This window comes from Solanum lycopersicum, chromosome 11 (assembly GCF_036512215.1).
Source record: "Solanum lycopersicum chromosome 11, SLM_r2.1".
Classification (NCBI taxonomy): Eukaryota; Viridiplantae; Streptophyta; class Magnoliopsida; order Solanales; family Solanaceae; genus Solanum; species Solanum lycopersicum.
Window position 1 is genome coordinate 55218092 of NC_090810.1, and position 23268 is coordinate 55241359.

General features: G+C 35.6%; 1 protein-coding gene across 1 annotated transcript; it reads left to right on the forward strand.

Moving 5' to 3' along the window:
• Positions 1-4248: 4248 nt before the first annotated feature.
• LOC138339475 (adenylate isopentenyltransferase 5, chloroplastic-like) lies at positions 4249-16182 on the forward strand. Its single transcript, XM_069291076.1, has 4 exons — positions 4249-4408; positions 4566-4820; positions 4974-5156; positions 16004-16182. The coding sequence occupies exons 1-4, from the start codon at positions 4249-4251 to the stop codon at positions 16180-16182; spliced, it is 777 nt and encodes a 258-aa protein (XP_069147177.1).
• Positions 16183-23268: the final 7086 nt, after the last annotated feature.

Below are 23268 nucleotides of genomic sequence, written 5' to 3' on the forward strand. Positions count from 1 at the left end.
TGGTTTTCATTTAAGCCCTTATTTTCATTTTCATTAAATGGTTGAGATGACAACACTCAATCTCTATCTTTTTGTTGGAGGAGGACACATCAATACTATTTGTTGGGGGGAGGATATATCACCATTAGTGTTACGCAATACCGATATCTCCTCAACAACTAAAGGTAAATTAATTTGACACATCAAAAAAATCTGAATCATTCAAATTATTAAGAAATTTCAAAACATCAAATCAATATTTAACATGTAACAACAATCATTCTTGTTGATTCTACATCAAATGTTTCCACATTTTCATCATGCATTTCCAGTACTAATTCATGAAGCAACATGATATGCAACTCATATACATCTATATTAATCTTTTCAAGATTAATGGTTCATTTGACATAGATTATCTGAAGATCATATACAAAACACCCTCCATAATAAATTTAAAATGTCACTATTATTGCAATTACTTACTTACCATGGCTGTAAAGTGATATGAAAATAACAATATTAGTGAATTTTTTCGTACTTGGAAAATATTCTAATATAAAAATTAAGAATAGCAAAAAGCCCTATTTTTTTAATGTAACAAGGTGTCATGATTCTTATACACAATTGATATATCTATCTATCTATCTATCTATCTATCTATCTATCTATCTATCTATATATATATATATGTATGTATGTATGTATGTATGTATGTATGTATGTATGTATGTATGCATGTATGTATCACCTTAAATGCATGAACTTCTAACTTGAATTTTAAATTACTAAAATATCCCTAACTTAGTTTGTGACTTTTTCAGTGAGTTGTGACTTTTCTGATAAGTTGTGACTTTTTTTGAAAGATTTGTGATTTTTCACTGAGTTGTGACTTTTCCAAAGAGTCGTGCATTTCCAAAGAGTTGTGATTTTTTCAACGACTAGCGACTTTTGAAAGAGTTGTGACTTCTAGGAAATGTCATTTTTCAATAAGTTGTGACTTTTATAAAAGGCTATGACTTCTCAAAATGTCAGGAATTCTCAAAAGGTCAAGATTATTCCGATAAGATACAAAAAATATAATTTCACTAAGTTGTGACTTTTCCAAAGAGTTGTTCCTATCCAAGGAGTTGTAACTTATTCAATAAGTTGTGAGTTTTCATTTTTAAATAAGTTGTGACTTTTTCAAAAGGTTTTGACTTCTTAAAGGTTATGACCATTTCTATAACACATTAAAAATACTTTCTCTCATTTCTTTTAACCACAATTTTTTTTAATCTTCTACTGTTCTTTTTCTTGCAATTTAAAAGATTACATGTGCTTTGTTTCATGCCCCGATCTACATCGACCACAAGTTATTCCAAGCTAACCATGCTGTCAATTGGAGCACTTACTCACAAAATCTTCTATATCTCTCTTCATGTCATTCCACCAATAGACTTTCCGCAGATCGTGGTACATGGATGAATAGAATATCTGGAGTTATGGAATTCTGCAATAATATGATGTCTCAACTTGCCCACATTACGAAAACACAATCTATGTGTAGTAGAGAAGTACACCATCTACCCCTTGGGAGAAAACCTCCTCTCTTTGATTATGGATTTCACCCTTAATTTCAAGCAAGATTGGATCACTGTCTTTCTTTTCCTTAATCTCCACTAGCAAAGAAGATTTTTCCCCATTCTGAACTGGTAAGCAACTGTCTGATATGCTCATAAGGCGAACTTCCAAGCGAGCAATACTATGAGCATCCTTCACTAGCTCCTTCCTTTCTTCCTCAACATGGGCTACACTACCCATAGATAATCTACTAAGAGCATTTGCTAATACATTCGCCTTACCAAAATGGTCATGCACACTCATATCATAATCCTTAAGGAACTCAAGCCATCTTATCTGGAGAAGATTCAACTCCTTCTGGGTGAACACATACTAAAGACTCTTATGGTCAATGAATACATCTATATGAACACCAAACAAGTAGTGTCTCTAGATCTTAAGTGCAAACACCAGTGCTGCAAGCTCGAGGTCATGAGTTGGATAGTCTTTCTCATGCACCTTAAGTTGTCTAGAAGCATAATCTATAACTTTATCTCGTTGCATCAACACACAACCAAGGACAACTTTGGATGCATCGCAATAGATCACATAACATTTAACTTATATTGTTTGATTATTGGTTATTAGTAGCTCCCACAATTTAGTTAGAACCTATTGCATTGACAATTTATCAGTATATTCAATATTCAAAGAAAAAATATTGAAGACTCAACGTGTTCCAATTATTGTTGGAGGGTCAAATTCGTATATCGAAAAACTTGTGGAAGATCCTATGTTCATGTTCAAATATAAGTATGATAGTTGCTTTATTTGGATTGTTGTTGAGCAATCAGTCTTGAACCGTAGAGTTGACATGAAGGTTGATCAAATTGTCAAAGCAGGTAATTTTTGTAATTATTTTGTATATCAATCAATATATACTATCATGCAGCTAGCTAAAAACTTTTATTATATAATTTTCTTAATAATACTTTTGGTTATCAAAGAAATGTTCTACTAAATAAAACTCTTCTTTAAATTTGTGTTGCATGCAACGCTAGTGGATGAGGTGCGATAGATTTTCATTCCAGATGCAGAATACACCAAAGGAATCCGACGGTGCATCGGTGTCCCTGGAATGGAAATATATTTAAGGGAAGAAACAAATATATATGGAGATGATGAATCAAAGCAAATGATTCTTCAAGCTTCAGTTTCAAGTATCAAGCGTAATACTCGTATGTTAATTTGTAACCTACTTGATAAGATTCAACGATTAATAAGCGAGAAAATGTGGTCAGTGCATCATATTATTACTACGGACGTTTTCAAAGAAGATCTTGACGAAGCATGGACGAATACTGTTTTGCAACTATGCCTAGATATTGTGAAGAGATTTCTCAAAAACGATCATCACAAAATTATTATTGAGTGTACATAAACTGTCATTATCGCCTTCTTCTGTTTTGGTCTCTTTATTTTTTTACCTATTTTGTACAATTTGTATCGCATTAAAAATATATATGTATGATATGACCCTTATTTCTATATATGTTACTCTTGTATGTAAAATAATTCTTATCGATAGATGAAATATTTATTTTAAGTTTCGATCCAACCCCAACCCCCAAATCAAAGTGCAAGTCTTCTATATATAATATATATTAATACAAATACATACGCACACAATTACATGAGATCACTCATAATGTCAAGCTAATAGAGTTATAAAATAATAAATCGCCATAAATGTTCGGGAAGATTCCACCCTGAAAAGGATTTTGAAGAATAGAATTCTTAGCTCAATACTTAAAAATGATATATAGACAACGAAGATAAAATAGTAAATTTGTAATCTATAGGTAATGAATATATTCTACCTAACTCGATCACGGTGATTGAAGTTTGATTCAATAAAGTCCTTATCTATTATTATATGATGCACAAGTTAATATAAATACTCGTGATTGAAATTGTTATCGATAATTGTTAACTTCCCTCTTATGGAATTAGACATAACACTTTTTAATGCGTTGTTGAATAGTGTAAGATTTGACGCATTATCACTTGAATATATTCCATTAGAAATATTATTGAGTTCTTTGTACAAGCCTTATGTAACTACTTGATCTCATAACAATATACATCTAGAAACGTCACCCTAAATTAATTTAAGCTTAATCGCCAAAATTTTAGGTGACATATCTCTAAAGATTTTAATGAACTATTCTTCTTCAAAAATATATTAATTTATATATATTTAATTTTTTTTACTAATTAATAAGTCTATAAAAATCACATTTTTACTATAAAAGCCCAGCTCTATGTGGTCTCCTATCAACGTACACTACTAACTTTATCCTAAAATATATTTAATAATACTTACCAAAATTCAAGTTAACATATCTATAAACTTTTAAAAGTCATTCTTATCCTAAAATATATCAGTAATTATAAAATTTGTATGTCAATTAATAACTCTACAAAAAGATTTTACTATAAAAGCTGAATTGTAAAAAAAAAATTCACATCCACCATCAAGAAAATTTTATATTTTTAGATAGTATATCTCAAGTCAAGCAAGGTTTCTTCTTACTAGCATTATATTTTACAAGATTTTTTAATGTCTGACTTTATGAATTCACTATTATAAACTAATTTTTTTTTGGAGATAAAATGAATACTTTCATCAACAATGAATAGTTCAAGAAGAAAGTGATCTTCCTAATGGGGGCCACAGGAACAGGAAAATCTCATCTCTCTGTTGACCTTGCCACCCATTTTCAAGGAGAAATAATCAACTCGGATAAAATGCAAGTTTACAAGGGACTTGAAATTGTTACAAACAAGATCACTCACACTGAAAACAAGGTGTATGATACTATTTGTTAGGTATATATGTTTATTCTCAAGGTTACTTATATCAAATGAGTACCTAGATAATTTTATAGCAATAATTATAGATTCTAGTGAAAAATATACTTTACTATTAAAAAATTATTTCTTTCAATTCTGAGAAAGTTAATTTGGTCACATTTTCTTAGGTGAAATTGAACCATATTCAGACTACACAGCTGAAGATTTTTGTTTGCAAGCTGGCATCTATATAGAAAAAATATTGAAGACTCAACGTGTTCCAATTATCGTTGGAGGGTCAAATTCGTATATTGAAAAACTTGTGGAAGATCCTGTGTTCATGTTCAAATATAAGTATAATAGTTGCTTTATTTCGATTGACGTTGAGCAATCAGTCTTGAACCGTAGAATTGACATGAGGGTTGATCAAATGGTCAAAGCATGTAATTTTTGTAATTATTTTGTGTATCAATCAAGATATACTATCATGCAACTAGCTAAAAACTTTTCTTATATAGTTTTGTTAATAATACTTTTGGTTATCAAATATATGTTCTACTAAATAAAACTCTTCTTTAAATTTGTGTTGCATGCAGGGCTAGTGGATGAGGTGCGACAAATTTTCATTCCAGATGAAGATTACACCAAAGGAATCCGACGGTCCTTTGGTGTCCCTGAAATGGACAGATATTTAAGGGAAGAAACAAACATAGACGGAGATGATGAATCAAAGCAGATGATTCTTAAAGCTTTAATTTCAAGTATCAAGCGTAATACTCGTATGTTAATTTGTAACCAACTTGACAAGATTCAACGATTAATAAGCGAGAAAATGTGGTCAGTGTATCATATTATTGCTACAGCCGTTTTCAAAGAAGATCTTGACGAAGCATGGACGAATACAGTTTTGCAACCATGCCTAGATATTTTGAAGAGATTTCCCAAAAACAATCATCACAATATTATTATTGAGTGTACATAAACTGTCATTATCTCCTTCTTCTGTTTTGGTCTCTTTATTTTTGACCTATTTTGTACAGTTTGTATCGCATTACAAATATATATATGTATGATATGCCCCTTATTTCTATATATTTTACTCTTGTCTCTAAAAAAAATTCTTATCTATAGATGAAAATTTTATTTTAAGTTTCGATCCAAGCCCAAGCCCAAGCCCAAGCCCAAAGTCCAAGTCCAAGTATTCTTTATTTAATATATATTAATACAAATGCATACGTACACAATTTCATGAGATCACTCATAATGTCAAGCTAATAGAGTGATAAAATAATTAATCACCATAAATGTTCGGGAAAATTCCACCCTAAAAGGATATCGAATAATAGAATTCTTAACTCAATACTTAAAAATGTTACCTAGACAAAGAAGATAAAATAGTAAATTTGTAATATATCCGTAACGAATATATTCTACCTAATTCTATCACGGTGATTGAAGCTTTATTCAATAAAGTCCTTTGTCACGACCCAAAACGGGTCGCGAGTGGCACCCACACTTATCCTACTATGTGAGCGAACCAACCAATCTGAACCCCAACATTTCAAACATAATTAACATAATATAATGCGGAAGACTTAAACTCATTAATGAAAATCAATAATCAACTTCTAAAACTCAAACTTATCATTAAACCCAAAATCTGGAAGTCATCATCACAAGAACATCTATCCTCAAATTACTAATCTAAGAGTATCTAAGAAGCTAAAATACATAAAAAGCTAGTCCATGCCGGAACTTCAAGGCATCAAGACATGAAGAGGAAGATCCAGTCCAAGCTAGAAGCATTAGCTCACCCTGAAATCTGGAGTAATGAAGACTGGCTAGAGTTGCGGTTGAGTTGAAGATGACGGTATGTTTGCTGCACTCCACATATAACAAAGAAGAAACATACAAGTAGGGGACAGTACAAAAACACAAGTACTGAGTAGGTATCATCGGCCAACTCAAAATAGAAAACAATATATATCAAGTAATAATATAAAATCAACTACATTACTCAACATGTAGCAACAACAAGTACTATAATCGTTAATAAGTACCTCCAAGTTCACACATGAGGACTCAAGCCTCAATACTATACTCATTTGGGAATTAGGTTCATTAGATTGAGTATATTAACATCTTTCAAGATTCATCACCTTTATTCTTGTGTCGGTTCGTGACACTCCGCTCCCCTACTAGTATGTGTCGGAACGTGACACTCCGATCCCCTAATTCTACGTGTCAGTTCGTGACACCCGATCCCCTAATTCTACGCGTCGGTTCGTGATACCCGATCTCCTAATTCTACGTGTCGGTTCGTGACACCCGATCCCCTAATTCTACGTGTCGGTTCGTGACACCCGATCCCCTAATTCTATGTGTCAGTACGTGACACCCGATCCCCTAATTCTACGTGTCAGTTCGTGACACTCGATCCCCTAATTCTACGTGTCGGTTCGTGACACCCGCTCCACTAATCTAATTCTATTAATTCATCAAGCCTTATTTTATACCAAGGCATCATCAATCTCATTACTTTAGTTCATCAAGCCTTCTCTTATACCAAGGCATCATCAATCTCATTACTTTAGTTCATCAAGCCTTCTCTTATATCAAGGCATCATCATTAACAAGGGGTTTTCAAAATTTGGGATTCAATAGCTTCATCATGCTTATTTCATCACAATTGTATAATCACATTCATGCAAGCATACAATTAAGCATATAGAAGACTTTACAATACAACCCAACACATATCATTCGCTATTAAGAGTTAACTACGAATAGTATAAAAACCATAACCTACCTCCACCGAAGAATTTTGATCAAGCAAGCAATTTCCCAAAGCTTTGTTCTTCTTCTCGTTTCTCCTCTTTCTCGTTCGACTCTCTCTCTCCCTCTTTTTTTCTTTCTATTTTTCTTATTCAAACCCTCTTTCTTTTACCCTAATTAGCATATAATTAAGTATAAAAGATGGCAATAGTAACCCACTAATTAACTCAAGGTTATCTCTTTTAACCCCCAAGTAATTGAGTTATTAATATTAAACCACTACCTTTATAATTAAAGCATGAATAGTCCAAAATGTCCCTTAAAACATTTAAAGAAATTCGACTCAGCCTGGGATTACGCAACCTGTGACGGGCCGTCGTGACTGCGACGGTCCGTCTTGCTGCTTCCGTCATAGAGTTCAGAGACTGAAATTTACTGAAGAGTCTGTGACGGCCCGTCATGCCTGTGACGGTCCGTCCTGCCACTTCGTCACGAAGTTCAGAGAGTCAATTTCAGTACCCAATTTTCAGAATTCTAAGTGTTTTGGAACGAGACACCCTCGACGGTCTGTCGTGCCTACGACGGTCTGTCATGGGGTCCTCGACCAAGACAGCTTTTCCAGAATTAAAATCTGCTGCTCAAAACGACTAAACAGGTCGTTACAATAGATACCAATTTACCCATTGTTCGTCCTTGAACGATCGTAAGAAGAAAAACAAGGGCGAAAAGGAGTACCTGAATCTATAAACAGGTGTGGGTATCTTTCTTGCATGTCAGCCTCTTTCTCCCAAGTGGCTTCTTCAACGGGTCGATTCTTCCATTGAACTTTGATGGATGCAATCTCCCTTGACCTCAACTTGCGAATTTCTCTATCTAAAATAGCAACATGCTCCTCCTCATAAGACAAATTTTCATCACGCAGAACTGAATCCCAACGAATGATGTAGTTTCCATCCCCATGGTATCTTTTCAACATAGACACATGAAACATCGGATGCACTCCTGACAGTCCTAGGGGCAAGGCTAATTCATAAGCCACCTCCCCTACTCACATAAGTACTTCAAATGGTCCAATATACCTTGGGCTTAGCTTATCTCTCTTTCCAAACCGCATCACCCCTTTCATGGGTGAAACCTTCAGCAAGACTTGCTCACCCTCCATGAACTCCAAGTCTCTAACCTTTTGATCTGCATATTCCTTTTGCCTGCTTTGAGCCGCTAAGAGCTTTTCTTGAATAGATTTCACCTTCTCTAATGAATCCCTCAAAAGGTCAGTACCCCAAGGTCTAACCTCAAATGCCTTAAACCAACCAATGGGAGACCTACATCTCCTCCCATACAATGCTTCGAATGGAGCCATATCAATACTTGAGTGATAGTTATTATTGTATGAAAACTCCGCTAAGTGTAAGAAGTTATCCCAATGACCACCAAATTCTATCACACATGCACGAAGCATATCCTCCAACACTTGAATTATTCACTCAGACTGACCATTGGTCTGAGGGTGAAATGCAGTACTAAGGTCCAACCTAGTACCTAATTCAGCATGCAATGTTCTCTAAAACTTAGAAGTAAACTGCGTACCTCTATCTGATATGATGGAGAGTGGAACTCCGTGCAATCGAACGATTTCTGAGATATAGATTTTGGCTAACTTCTCGCATTGTAGGTCACCTTGACTGGAATGAAGTGAGAAGACTTAGTTAACCTATCAACGATTACCCAAATAGAGTCAAACTTCCCCAATGTCTTTGGAAGACCAACCACGAAGTCCATTGCAATTCTTTCCCACTTCCATTCAGGTATAGGCATTCTCTGAAGTGTGACTCCAGGCCTCTGGTGTTCATACTTTACTAGCTGACAATTTGGACATTTGGCAACAAACTCCACAATGTCACACTTCATTCTACTCCACCAAAAGTGTTGCTTTAGGTCACGGTACATCTTGGTTGCACCAGGATGTATAGAGTACCTTGAACTATGAGCCTCTGTCAGAATAGTGTTGATCAAAAAATCATCAACGCGGGGTACACATACCCTTCCCTTGATTCTCAAAACACCTTCCTCATCGATTGTTGCTTCTTTAGCTTCTCCTCACAACACTTTATCTCGGATCCGGATCAATTTCTCATCATTAAACTGCTTTCCCTTAATCTTGTCAAGAAAGGAAGATCTTGCCTCCATACAAGCTAACAATCCTCCTTTCTCATTTACTTCTAACCTCATAAAGTCGTTAGCCAGAGTCTGAACCTCTCTAGTCAATGGACGTCTAGAACTTGCAAGTGGTCTAGACTTCCCATGCTCCCTGCCTTTCTACTTAAGGCATCTGCCAAAACATTAGCCTTTCCCGAATGATACAAGATAGTGATATGGTAGTCCTTCAGTAGTTCCATCCATCTCCTCTGTCTCAAATTCAAATCTTTTTGAGTAAAGACATACTGTAGGCTACGATTATCTATGTACACTTCACACTTAACCCCATACAGATAGTGTCTCCATTGCTTTAAGGCGAACACTACTGCAGCCAATTCCAAATCATGGGTCGGATAATTACGTTCGTGCACCTTTAATTGCCTTGAAGCATAAGCAATTACGTTCTTCTATTGCATTAGCACTGCACCCAAACCCGAATAGGATGCATCACAATAGACAATGAAATTCTTACCTTCCACTGGCAGGGTAAGGATTGGTGCACTAGTCAACAAGGTCTTGAATTTCTGAAAGCTTTCCTCACATTCGTCCGACCATACAAATGGAACATTCTGCTTAGTCAAGTTCGTCAATTGGGAAGCAATGGAAGAGAATCCCTTGACAAATCGATGGTAATAGCTAGCTAAACCAACAAATCTCCTTATTTCTGACACATTAGTAGGTCTTACCCAATTCTTTACTGTCTCAATCTTAGAAGGATCCACCATCACCCCATCCTTAGAAACCACATGCCCCAAGAAGGACACTGCATCTAGCCAAAACTCACACTTGGAGAATTTGTCATAAAGCTTTTTCTCCCTCAACATTTCCAATACCATTCTCAAGTGCTCCTCATGTTCCTTCTTGCTCTTTGAGTATACCAATATATCATCAATAAATACGATCACAAAGAGATCCAGATATGGCTTAAAAATCTCATTCATCAGGCTCATGAAAGCAGCAGGGGCATTCGTAAGACCAAAAGACATTACTACAAATTCGTAATTCCCATACCTGGTCCGAAAAGCAGTCTTTGGCACATCCGTTGCCCGTATTTTCAATTGATGATAACCGGATCTCAAGTCAATCTTAGAGAAGACACAAGCACCTTGTAACTGATTGAACAAGTCATCTATGCGAGGAATGGGATACTTGTTCTTAATAGTTACCTTGTTCAACTGCCGGTAGTCTATGCACATCCGAAAACTCCCATCCTTCTTCTTCACAAATAACACCGGAGTATCCCAAGGAGATGCACTTGGTATAATGAAGCCTTTGCTCAACAACGCTTCAAGTTGGGCCTTTAACTCTCTTAACTCCGCGGGAACCATTCTATAAGGGGGTATAGAAATGGGTCGAGTACCCGGTTCTAGATCGATGCAAAAGTCAATATCTCTATCCGGTGACATACCAGGAAGATCTGCAGGGAACACATCCAGAAACTCACGGACTACCAAAACCGACTCAATTGAAGGTACTTGGGTAGTGTCATCCCTGGGATGTGCCAAGAAAGCTAAACACCCTTTACTAACCATCCTCTTAGCACGAAGAAAGGAGATGATACGAACCGGAGTGGAAGTGAAGTCGCCCTCCCACAATAACGGATCTGTCCCAGGCTTGGCTAACGTCATAGTCTTAGCATTACAATCCAAGATCGCAAAATTCGGAGAAAGACAAGTCATACCCAGAATTACATCAAAATCAACCATTTCTAAGATAACCAAGTCTACATAAGTATTGCTCCCCACAAAAGTCACCAAACAAGACCTATAGACTTTTTCAACTATCACAGACTCACCCACCGGAGTAGAAACACGAATAGGCATGTCAAGCAATTCACAATGTAAATTAAGACCATTAGCAAATGCGAAAGATACATATGAAAATGTAGAGCCAGGGTCAAATAATACAGAAGCCATACAATCACAAACCAAAAGATTACTTGTGATAACAGCATCTGATGTTTCCGCTTCCGACCGCCCAGGGAAAGCGTAACAATGGGCCCTATCACCAGTCTGTCCATTGCCTCTAACAGGTTGTGCTGCAGTAGTTCCCATTTGTCCGTCACCCCGGCCGTTTTCATGACCACCATTACCTCGGCCACCACGTCCTCCAGAATAACGGCCTCTACCATGACCACCTCTACCTCTAGCTATTGGGGGTCTATAACTCTGTTTTGGACAATTCCTCCTAATTGTCCAGTCTCCCCACATCCATAACACTCTCTGGAGTCAAGCATGGGTCTCTCAGAGAAGTGTTGACCGGTCTGGGGTGGACCCCCAACTATAGTCTGTAGTGAAGACTGAATTGGTCGAACTGAGTAACCTCCTGAACCCTGTCCTCTAGAGTAAGAACTATTAAACTCACCTCCCTTTCGAAACCTTTTTGATGTTGATGCCATGGTGAAGTCATCTGGCTTCACTCCTTCCACCTCTATCACGAAATCTACCACTTCTTGAAAGGATTTTGCCGTAGACATTACCTGTAAGGATGAAATCCACAATTCTGACCTCAACCCCTTCACAGAATGGCGAATCCTCTCTTGTGGACTGAAACAAAGTTGGGTGGCATACCTGAATAATGCACGAAACTTAGCCTCATATGTAGTAACCGACATCCTACCTTGCTCTAGGCTCAAGAACTCATCTCTTTTCCTATCCCTCAAAGTCCGGGGGATATACTTGTCCATAAACAAGCTAGAGAATGATGCCCAAGTCATAGGTGGTGCCTCTGTAGGTTGACACTCAACATGTGACCGCCACCACATTTTGGCGTTCCCTTGAAACTGATAAGTCACAAACTCAACACCAAACCATTCTACTATACCCATCTTGTGTAGTAGCTCATAACAGTCAACCAGAAAATCATAGGCATCCTCAGATTCAACACCCTTGAAGACTGGAGGTTTCAATTTCAAGAACTTACTGAAAAGTTCATGCTGATCATTTGTCATTATAGGCCCTGTAGTCAGACGAGGAAACGTGCCTTTTTCAAATGAGGCATCCATGCGGGGAGCCACAGTAGCCGCATCTTGTACCTCCGGAGCCTGAGGTGCTGGTGTAGAAAACACTGGAGGCGCTTGGCCTTGATCAGATAACCCGGTAAGATAAGCAAGAACCTGATTGATCTTCTCTGGGATAGGTTGGGGTGGTAATTCCTCATTCTGTACTTGTTCATTTTCCCCATCCTCCCCTTCTCTTACTACTTCCTCAGTCGGTGGAGGAGTCACCGCCTTAGTACCAGATGGGCCAGACGTTCGTCCTCTTCCTCTAGAGGACGTCCTCCTGCGACCTCTACCAAGGCCTCTTGCTACTGCTCCTCTTTGAGCTACAGTCTCAGTGGCTGGCTCAGATGCATCTTGTCTTGCCGATGTTGATGTTGGCGCGGTTGTTTCTCTAGTTCTAACCATCTGCGAAATAGAGTGAAGATGGTCAGATACCAATTTGTATCACCTAGATACTAATTGGATCCAAGTAATAGCACGAAAGAAAGAAAGAAAGAATGGAATTTTCCGAAAGTCTTATAGCCTCTCAAAGAAAAGTAAAGGCGTCCCCCTACCGTTCCTTAAGACTCTACTAGACTCGTTCTTGTCTGATGAGATCAACGAACCTAATGCTCTGATACCAAGTTTGTCACGATCCAAAATGGGTCGCGAGTGGCACCCACACTTATCCTACTATGTGAGCGAACCGACCAATCTGAACCCCTACATTTCAAACATAATTAACATAATATAATGCGGAAGACTTAAACTCATTAATGAAAATCAATAATCAACTTCTAAAACTCAAACTTATCATTATCCCCAAAATTTGGAAGTCATCATCACAAGAACATCTATCCTCAAATTACTAATCTAAAAGTATCTAAGAAGCTAAAATACATAAAAAGCTAGTCCATGCCGGAACTTCAAGGCATCAAGACATGAAGAGGAAGATCCAGTCCAAGCTAGAAGCATTAGCTCACCCTGAAATCCGGAGTAATGAAGACTGGCTAGAGTTGCGGTTGAGTTGAAGACGACGGTATGTTTGTTGCACTCCACATATAACAAAGAAGAAACATACAAGTAGGGGTCAGTACAAAAACACAAGTACTGAGTAGGTATCATCGGACAACTCAAAATAGAAAACAATATATATCAAGTAATAATATAATATCAACTACATTACTCAACATGTAGCAACAACAAGTATTATAATCGTTAATAAGTACCGCCAAGTTCACACATGAGGACTCAAGCCTCAATACCATACTCATTTGGGAATTAGGTTCATTAGATTGAGTATATTAACATCTTTCAAGATTCATCACCTTTATTCTTGTGTCGGTACGTGACACTCCGCTCCCCTACTACTATGTGTCGGAACGTAACACTCCGATCCCCTAATTCTACGTGTCGGTTCGTGACACCCGATCCCCTAATTCTATGTGTCGGTTCGTGACACCCGATCCCCTAATTCTACGTGTCAGTTCGTGACACCCGATCCCCTAATTCTACGTGTCGGTTCATGACACCTGATCCCCTAATTCTACATGTCGGTTCGTGACACTTGATCCCCTAATTCTACGTGTCGGTTCGTGATACCCGCTCCACTAATCTCATTCTATTAATTCATCAAGCCTTCTTTTATACCACGGTATCATCAATCTCATTACTTTAGTTCATCAAGCCTTCTCTTATACCAAAGCATCATCAATCTCATTACTTTAGTTCATCAAGCCTTCTCTTATACCAAGGCATCATCATTAACAAGGGATTTTCAAGATTTGGGATTCAATAGCTTCATCATATCACAATTATATAATCACATTCATGCAAGCATACAATTAAGCATATAGAAGACTTTACAGTATAACCCAACACATATCATTTGCTATTAAGAGTTAACTACGAATAGTATAAAATCCATAACCTACCTCCACCGAAGAATTTTGATCAAGCAAGCAATTTCCCAAAGCTTTGTTCTTCTTCTCGTTTCTCCTCTTTCTCGTTCGACTCTCTCTCTCTCTCTTTTTTCTTTCTATTTTTCTTATTCAAACCCTCTTTCTTTTACCCTAATTAGAATATAATTAAGTATAAAAGATGGAATAGTAACCCACTAATTAACTCAAGATTATCTCTTTTAACCCCCAAGTAATTAAGTTAATAATATTAAACCACTAACTTTATAATTAAAGCAGGAATAGTCCAAAACGTCCCTTAAAACATTTAAAGAAATCCGACTCAGCCTGGGATTACGCAACCTGTGACGGGCCGTCGTGACTGCGAAGGTCCGTTCTGCTGCTTCCGTCACAGAGTTCAGAGACTGAAATCTACTGAAGAGTCTGTGACGGCCCGTCATGCCTGTGACGGTCCGTCCTGCCATTTCGTCACGAAGTTCAGAGAGTCGATTTCAGTACCCAATTTTCAGAATTCTAAGTGTTTTGGAACGAGACACCCTCGACGGTCCGTCGTGCCTACGACGGTCCGTCGACCAAGACAGCTTTTCCAAAATTAAAATCTGCTGCTCAAAACGACTAAACAGGTCGTTACATCCTTATCTATTATTATATGGTGCACAAGTTAATATAAATACTCCTAATTGAAATAGTTATCGATAATTGTTAATTTCCCTCTTATGGAGTTAGACTTAACACTTATAAGTGCGTTGTTGAATAGTGTAAGATTTGACGCATTATCACTTGAATATATTCCGTTAATAATATTATTGAGTTCATTGTATAATCCTTATGTAACTGCTTGTGATCTCATAACAATATACATCTAGACACGTCATCCTAAAATAATTTAAGCTTAATCGCCAAAGATTTAGGTGACACATCTCTAAATTTTTTAATGAACTATTCTTATTCTAAAAGATATGAATTTATATATATTTAATTTGGTTTACTAATTAATAAGTCTATAAAAATCAAACTTTTACTATAAAATCCTAGCTCTATGTGGTCTCCTAGCAACGTACACTAATAACTTTATCCTAAAATATATTTAATAATAATTACCAAAATTCAAGTTGACATATCTATAAGCTTTTAAAAGTCATTCTTATCCTAAAATATATCAGTAATTATGAAATTGGTATGTCAATTAATAACTCCACAAAAAGATTTTACTATAAAAGCTGAATGTAATTTTTTTGTCACATCCACCATCAAGAAAATTTTATAATTTTAGATACTATATTCCAAGTCAAGTAAGGTTTCTACTTACTAGCTTTATATTTACAATATTTTTTAATTTATGACTTTATGAATTCACTATAATAACTAATTTTTTTTTGTGTAGATAAAATGAATACTTTCATCAACAATGAAGAGTTCAAGAAGAAATTGATCTTCATAATCGGGGCCGTAGGAATGGGAAAATCCTATCTCTCTGTTGACCTTGCCACACATTTTCGAGGAAAAATAATCAACTCGAATAAAATGCAAGTTTACAAGGGACTTGAAATTGTTACAAACAAGATCACACACAAAGAAAAAAAGGTGTACGACTCTATTTCTTAGGTATACATATTTATTCTCAAGATTACTTATATCAAATGACTAACTAGATAACTTTATAGTAGTAACTATAGATTCTAGTGAAAAATATATTTACTATTAAAAAATTATTTCTTTCAATTCTGAGAAAGTATACTTGATCAAATTTTCTTAGGTGAAATTGGACCAGATTCAGACCTCACAGCTGAAGATATTTGTTTGGAATCTGTCATCTATATAGAAAAAATATTGAAGAGTCAATATGTTCCAATTATTGTTGAAGGATCAAATTCGAATATCGAAAAACTTGTGGAAGATCCTGTGTTCATGTTCAAATATAAGTATGATAGTTGATTTATTTGGATTGATGTTGAGCAATTAGTCTTGAATCGTAGAGTTGACATGAGGGTTGATCAAATGGTCAAAGCAGGTAATTTTTGTAATTATTTTGTGTATCTATCAAGATATACTATCATGCAGCTAGCTAAAAACTTTTCTTATATAATTTTCTTACTAATATTTTTGGTTTTCAAATATATGTTCTACTAAATAAAACTCTTCTTTAAATTTGTGTTGCATGCAGGGCTAGTGGATGAGGTGCGGCAGATTTTCATTCCAGATGCAGATTACACCAAAGGAATCCGATGGTCCATCATTGTCCCCGAATTGGACAGATATTTTGTTAGTTTTAGCAAGTGTGAATGGAAAAAGAAAAGAGATAATATGAAAAGTGAGGGAACTATTTTGGAGGGAAAATGAAAATTCATTTGCAAAGTGCAAATGAAAATTCATTTCACTCATATCGGCAAAATTAAGGGAAATTGTTGTCATTATATAAGGCAAGACTTCCATTACTTCTTAATGAGATAAGAAGAAGATGCCCCCTTGCGCCGTCGTCATCGTCACTCGCTCGGCTTCGTATTTGAATTTGGCAAATGATGTTAGTGATTGATAAATTTTTTGGACAAAATTTATTTAATCAGTTTTTGTTAAATCAAATAAATCCTTTTAATATTATCTCTTATAAATTTGCGGGTAACGATACCATTCTGAAAAGTTGTTACTCTTTTCGAAAATTCTTTACTTTCCAAAAAGTCGTTATTTTCCTAAGAGACACATTTTTCTGAAAAGTTGTTATTTTTTTCCAAAAGATACAACTTTCTGGATAAAATGGGTCTAAACAGTTTTCTCTGAACAGACACGTTTCTTGCTGAAAATGGCTATAAAAGGAACTCAATTTTCATTTTTTCAAACACTAAATTTTTTCTTGCTCTGCATTAATTTTTTCTCTCAAACAAATCAAAGTGTTGATCGACTGAGTCTGTTTGACTTGTTGCTGTTGTGAAGTTCGCTGAAGTTAAATAAATTTGAGGTACCGCTATTTCTTTAACAAGATTAATCTGTTTTATCTTGGGAGAAATTAATCCATAACCTCGGGTACAGTGAGAGGATTAAATTTCTTAAGGACACACAGTAGTTTCTGTGGACTCGGATTTTTTCTTGTATTCTATTTACTTTCTGTTTCCTCTTATTCTGTTTCTGTCGTTTTAGGCTAACCTTATAATACAGGTTGAATAACAATCTTAAGAGATTTTAATAAGTTTCTGTATTTGAGGTTTCTGGAGATTAAAACCTTTATGATTTTTTACTCTGCTTGAATTTTTAAAATTTATTTGATTAACGATTAAAAGAACATAAAAACTTTATCGTTAAATCTTCAACAATCTGTGTAAAGATTTGTTCTTTATTGTTAGTATTTCAAATACTTAAATTATCTATCATTTGTGACAAAAAAAATGACTAATTCAAGTTAAGTAAGTGCTGCAACAGTAAGTACTACAACAACATCGGTTGCACATAATCGTTCAAATGTTGCCTTAGCGCCGGTTGAGAAAGCTGCAAAGTTTTCTTGAGTCGACTTTAAGAGATGACAACAGAAGATGTTCTTCTATCTCACTACGTTGAGTCTGCAGAAGTTCATTAATGAGAATGTTCCTGTTATATCAGATGAAACTCCGCATGATGAACGATTCTTGGTAACTGAAGCATGGACACACTCAGATGTTTTGTGTAAAAATTATATTCTGAGTGGCCTGCAAGATGATTTGTACAGTGTGTATAGCAAATGTCAAAACCTTAAAAGAACTTTGGGATTCTTTAGAAAAGAAGTACAAAACAGAAGATGCCGGAATGAAGAAATTCATTGTGGCAAAATTTCTGGACTATAAGATGATAGACAGTAAGACTGTCGTTACCCAAGTTCAAGAACTGCAGGTCATAATCCATGATCTGCTTGTTGAAGGTATAAATTTATTTAATGCCTATGTTAGAAATATTAAGTTTTTTCTTAATACTCACTAATATTTAATGTAGGATTGATTGTGAATGATGTCTTTCAAGTGGCTGCAATTATTGAAAAGTTACCTCCATTGTAGAAGGACATCAAAAACTATTTGAAACATAAACGCAAGGAGATGACTGTTGAAGATCTCATAGTAGGGTTAAGAATCGAAGAGGATAATAAGGTTGCAGAAAAGAGGTCATGTGGTAATTCAACAATATCTGGAGTAAATTTTGTTGAAGAAGATCCCACATAATTAAAGAAAAGAAAGAAAGCACCTGATCCAAAAAGCAAGCCTCCTAAGAAGAAATTCAATGGAAACTGCTTCAACTGTGGTAAACATGGTCATTGGACTACTGAATGTCGGTGTCCTAAGAAGGACAAGAAAAAGAAGGATCAAGCAAACTTGACTGAATCTAAAGGAGAAATGGATGATCTCTGTGCAATGCTTTCAGAATGTAACTTGGTTGGAAATCCAAGAGAATGATGGATAGATTCTGGTGTCTCATGTCATGTTTGTGCCAACAAAGAATTATTTTCATCATATACTCCAACACCTATAGATGAGAAGTTGTTTATGGCAAACTCCGTTGTTGCAAAGGTGGAAGGAATTTGCAAAGTCCTATTAAAGATTACATCAGGCAAGGTGGTGACTTTGAATAGGGTCTCATATGTTCCAGAATTGAGAAAGAATTTAGTTTCAATTTCAGTCTTGACCAAAAATGGATTCAAATGTGTATTTGTTTCTAATAAAGTAGTAGTAAGCAAGAATGATATGTTTGTAGAAAAATACTATGTTAGTGATGACCTTTTCAAACTCAATGTAATTGCAGTTGATATGAATAAAGATTTTGGTTCTTCTTACTTGCTTGAGTCTAAATGTTTATGGCATGAACGTTTGGGAAACGTTAATAACAAAACCTTGCGAAAACTGATAAACTTAAATATTTTGCCAAAATTTGAGTGCAATAAATCAAAATGTCAAATTTGCGTTGAATCTAAGTATGCTAAGCATTCTCATAAATCTGTTGAAAGGAATTCAAATCCTTTAGAATTGATTCACACTATAATTGTGACATGAAGTCAACACCATCACGTGGTGGGAAAAAGTATTTCATAATTTTTATTGATGATTGCACTAGATATTGTTATGTCTATTTGCTAAATGGTAAGGATGAAGCAAAAGATGCATTTAGGCAATATAAAGCTAAAGTTGAAAATCAGTTAGATAAAAAGATCAAAATGATCAGAAGTGATAGAGGTGGAGAATATGAATCTCCATTTGCAGAAATATGTTTAGAAAATGGAATAATCCATCAAACTACTGCTCCCTACACTCCTCAGTCTAATTAAATTGCAGAAAGGAAAAACAGAACTTTAAAAGAAATGATGAATGCATTACTTATAAGTTCAGGTTTACCACATAACTTGTGGGGGGAAGCTATCCTTACAGCAAATCAAATACTTAACAGAGTGCCTCACTCAAAGACAAATGTAATTCCATATGAGAAATGGAAAGGTAGAAAACCCAACATGAAATATTTCAAACTGTGGGGGTGTCTATCCAAAATCCAAGTTCCTATACCTAAGAGGGTAAAGACTGTGGATTGTGTATTCATTGGATATGTCACAAACAGTAAGGCATGTTGATTTTTGGTTCATAAGTTCGAACATTCGGATATTCATGATAATACAGTAATGGAATCAGATAGTGTTGAATTTTTTGAACATATCTATCCATATAAAACTAGACTTGAGTCATCTAGTAGGGGGTCTAAACAACCTAGAGAAGAACCAAAAGAGAATGAACCCAATGAAGAAAGTCCAAGACGCAGTAAACATCAAAGGAAATCAACTTCATTTGGATCTGATTTTGTAATATTTCTTCTTGAAAGTGAGCCTCAAACATTCAAGAAAGCAATGTTGTCTAGCAAATCAACCTCTTGGATGGAGGCTATTAATAGTGAAATTGAATCAATCTTAAGCAATCACACTTGGGAGTTGGTTGATCTTCTTCCAGGGAACAAACCCTTGGGTTCAAAATGGATCTTTAAAAGGAAGATGAAAGATGGTGGAACTATTGACAAATATAAAGCAAGACATATTGTCAAAGGTTTTAGAGAAAAAGAAGGTCTTGATTATTTTGACACATACTCGCAGTTACTAGGATTACATCAATTCGGATGTTAATTAAACTAGCTGCAGTATACGGTCTTGAAATTCATCAAATGGATTTGAAAATAGTCTTCTTAAATGGAGAGCTGGAAGAAGAAATTTACATAGAACAACCTGATGGTTTTGTAGTTCCTGGTAAAGAAAAGAAAGTGTGCAAACTTATTAAGTCACTTTATGGACTAAAACAAGCACCAAAACAATGGCATGCAAAGTTTGATCAAACCATGTTGTCAAATGGATTTAAGATCAATGAATGTGATAAATATGTTTACATTAAATATACTCCAAATCAGGAAGCCATTGTATGCCTATATGTAGATGACATGCTTATAATGAGAAAAGACATTGCTAATATAAAAGCTACAAAGCGTATGCTCGCTAGTAAATTTGATATGAAAGATTTAGGAGTTGCTGATGTGATTTAGGAATTAAAATTCTTAAAGCACCTAATGGTCTAGCATTGTCTCAAACTCATTATATTCAAAAGATACTTGAAAAATTCAAATTTTTGAATTTTAAAAGGGCAAAGACTGCAATTGATGTAAACCTTCATCTTGCAAAGAATAAAGGTAAAAGTCAGTCTCAATTGGACTATGCTAGCATATTGGGAAGCTTAATGTACGTCGTGAGTTGTACACGACCAGACATAGCTTGCGCTATTAGTAAACAGAGTTAATACACTAGTAATCCTAATCAAAGTCATTGGTTGGCAATGAAGAGAGTTTTGAGATACTTAGATGACACTCAAAACTATGTTTTACATTACAACAAATATCCAGTCGTTCTTGAAGGATATAGTGATGCAAATTGGATTACTAGCTCAACTGAAACAAAATCCACAAGTGGATACGTTTTTACTATTGGTGGAGGAGCAATATCTCAGAAATCATCCAAACAAACATGTATAGCTCGCTCTACAATGGAGTCTGAATTCATTGCTTTAGACAAGGGAGGTGAAGAAGCTGAATGGCTCCAGAATTTCTTCGAAGATATTCCATGTTGGCCCAAACCAATGGCCCCTATATGCATACACTGTGATAGTCAAACTGCAATAGGAAGGGCTGAAAGCATTATGTATAACGGCAAATCTCGTCATATAAGACAAAGACATAAATATGTGAGCCAACTACTCTCTAGTGGAATTATCACAATTGACTATGTGAGGTCAAAAGATAATGTGTCGGATCCACTTACAAAAGGCCTGACTAGAGAGGGAGTTGAGAAATCATCGATGAGAATGGGACTATGGCCGAGAACAAGTCATCGTGGCAATAAATCTACCTAGAAGACTGGAGATCCCAAGATCTAGGTTCAAGGAGATAAAACAAAGTCATTGATGACGGTTCAACGTTGTCAAAAAAATTATTATTTTATGGTCCATTTTAATGATGAGACAATGTTTAGTAACCAGGATAAAGAAATAAGGACTTTTTAATGGTTTCTAAGTTTGATACAAGGAATATCAAATGGTGTATCTATGGGATAACATATTTAGAAATAACCTTTGTAAGTGTGAACTGTAAGCCGCTTCAAGGAGAATCCGGTAAGGCCAGTTCTTTAAGCACTTACTATCCAAGATGTGTTCATGGCTGAAACGAACAAAATAATGAGAACTAAGAACGATTAAAAAGTTGATTGTGTGACATATATTATCTAGGTATACACCAAATCTCGATAGTTCAAAGATATCAAATCTACCGATTCACCGAGTATATCCGATATATGTTCACTACGAAAAGTTTAAAGGGAAACCTACTTATCCAGATGCGATTAACCTTTACATACAAGACACACAAGTTTTTTCATGCATATGTTTTAACAATAGCCTTCCCCATTCATGTGGGGGATTGTTGGGTTTAGCAAGTGTGGATGGGAAAAAAAAAGAGAATATGAAAAGTGAGGGAACTATTTTGGAGGAAAAATGAAAAGTCATTTGCAAAGTGCAAATGAAAAGTCATGTCTCCCATATCTGCAAAAGAAAGGGAAATTGTTGTCCTTATATAAGGAAACACTTCCATTACTTCTTAAAGAGCTAAGAAGAAGATGCCCCCTCGCGCCGCCGTCGTCATCGCTCGGCTTCGGATTTGGATTTGGATTTGGCAAATGATGTGATTGATTGATCAATTTTTTGGACAAAATTTATTTAATCAGTTTTTGTTAAATCAAATAAATCCTGTTAGTATTATCTCTTATAAATTTGTAGGTAATGGTAACATTTCGAAAAGTTGTTACTCTTTTAGAAAAGTCGTTACTTTCCAAAAAGCCGTTATTTTCCTAACAGACCTATTTTTCCAAAAAGTTGTTATATTTCCAAAAGACACAACTTTCTAGATAAAACAGGTCTGAACAGACATGTTTCTTGCTGAAAATGGAAATAAAAGGAATTCAATTTTTGTTTTTTCAACCACTGAAATTTTTCTTGGTCTGCATTAATTTTTCTCTCAAGCAAATCAAAGTGTTGATCGACTGAGTCTTTGTGACTTGTTGCTGATCTGAAGTTCGCTGAAGTTAAAGAAATTATAGGTACCGCTATTTCTTTATCATGATTAATCCATTTTATCTTGGGAGAAATTAATCCATAACCTTGGCTATAGTGAGGGATTAAATTTCTTAAGGACACACAGTAGATTTTGTGGACTCAAATTACTTCTTGTATTCTATTTACTTTCTGTTTCATCTTATTCTGTTTCTGTCGTTTTAGGCTAAACTTATAATATAGGTTGAATAACATATTTAAGGGAAGAAACAAATATAGACCGAGGTGATGAATCAAAGCAGATGATTCTTCAAGCTTCAATTCCAAGTATCAAGCGTAATAATCGTATGTTAATTTGTAACCAACTTGATAAGATTCAATGCTTAATAAGCGAGAAAATGTGGTCACTACATCATATTATTGATACGGACGTTTTCAAAGAAGATAG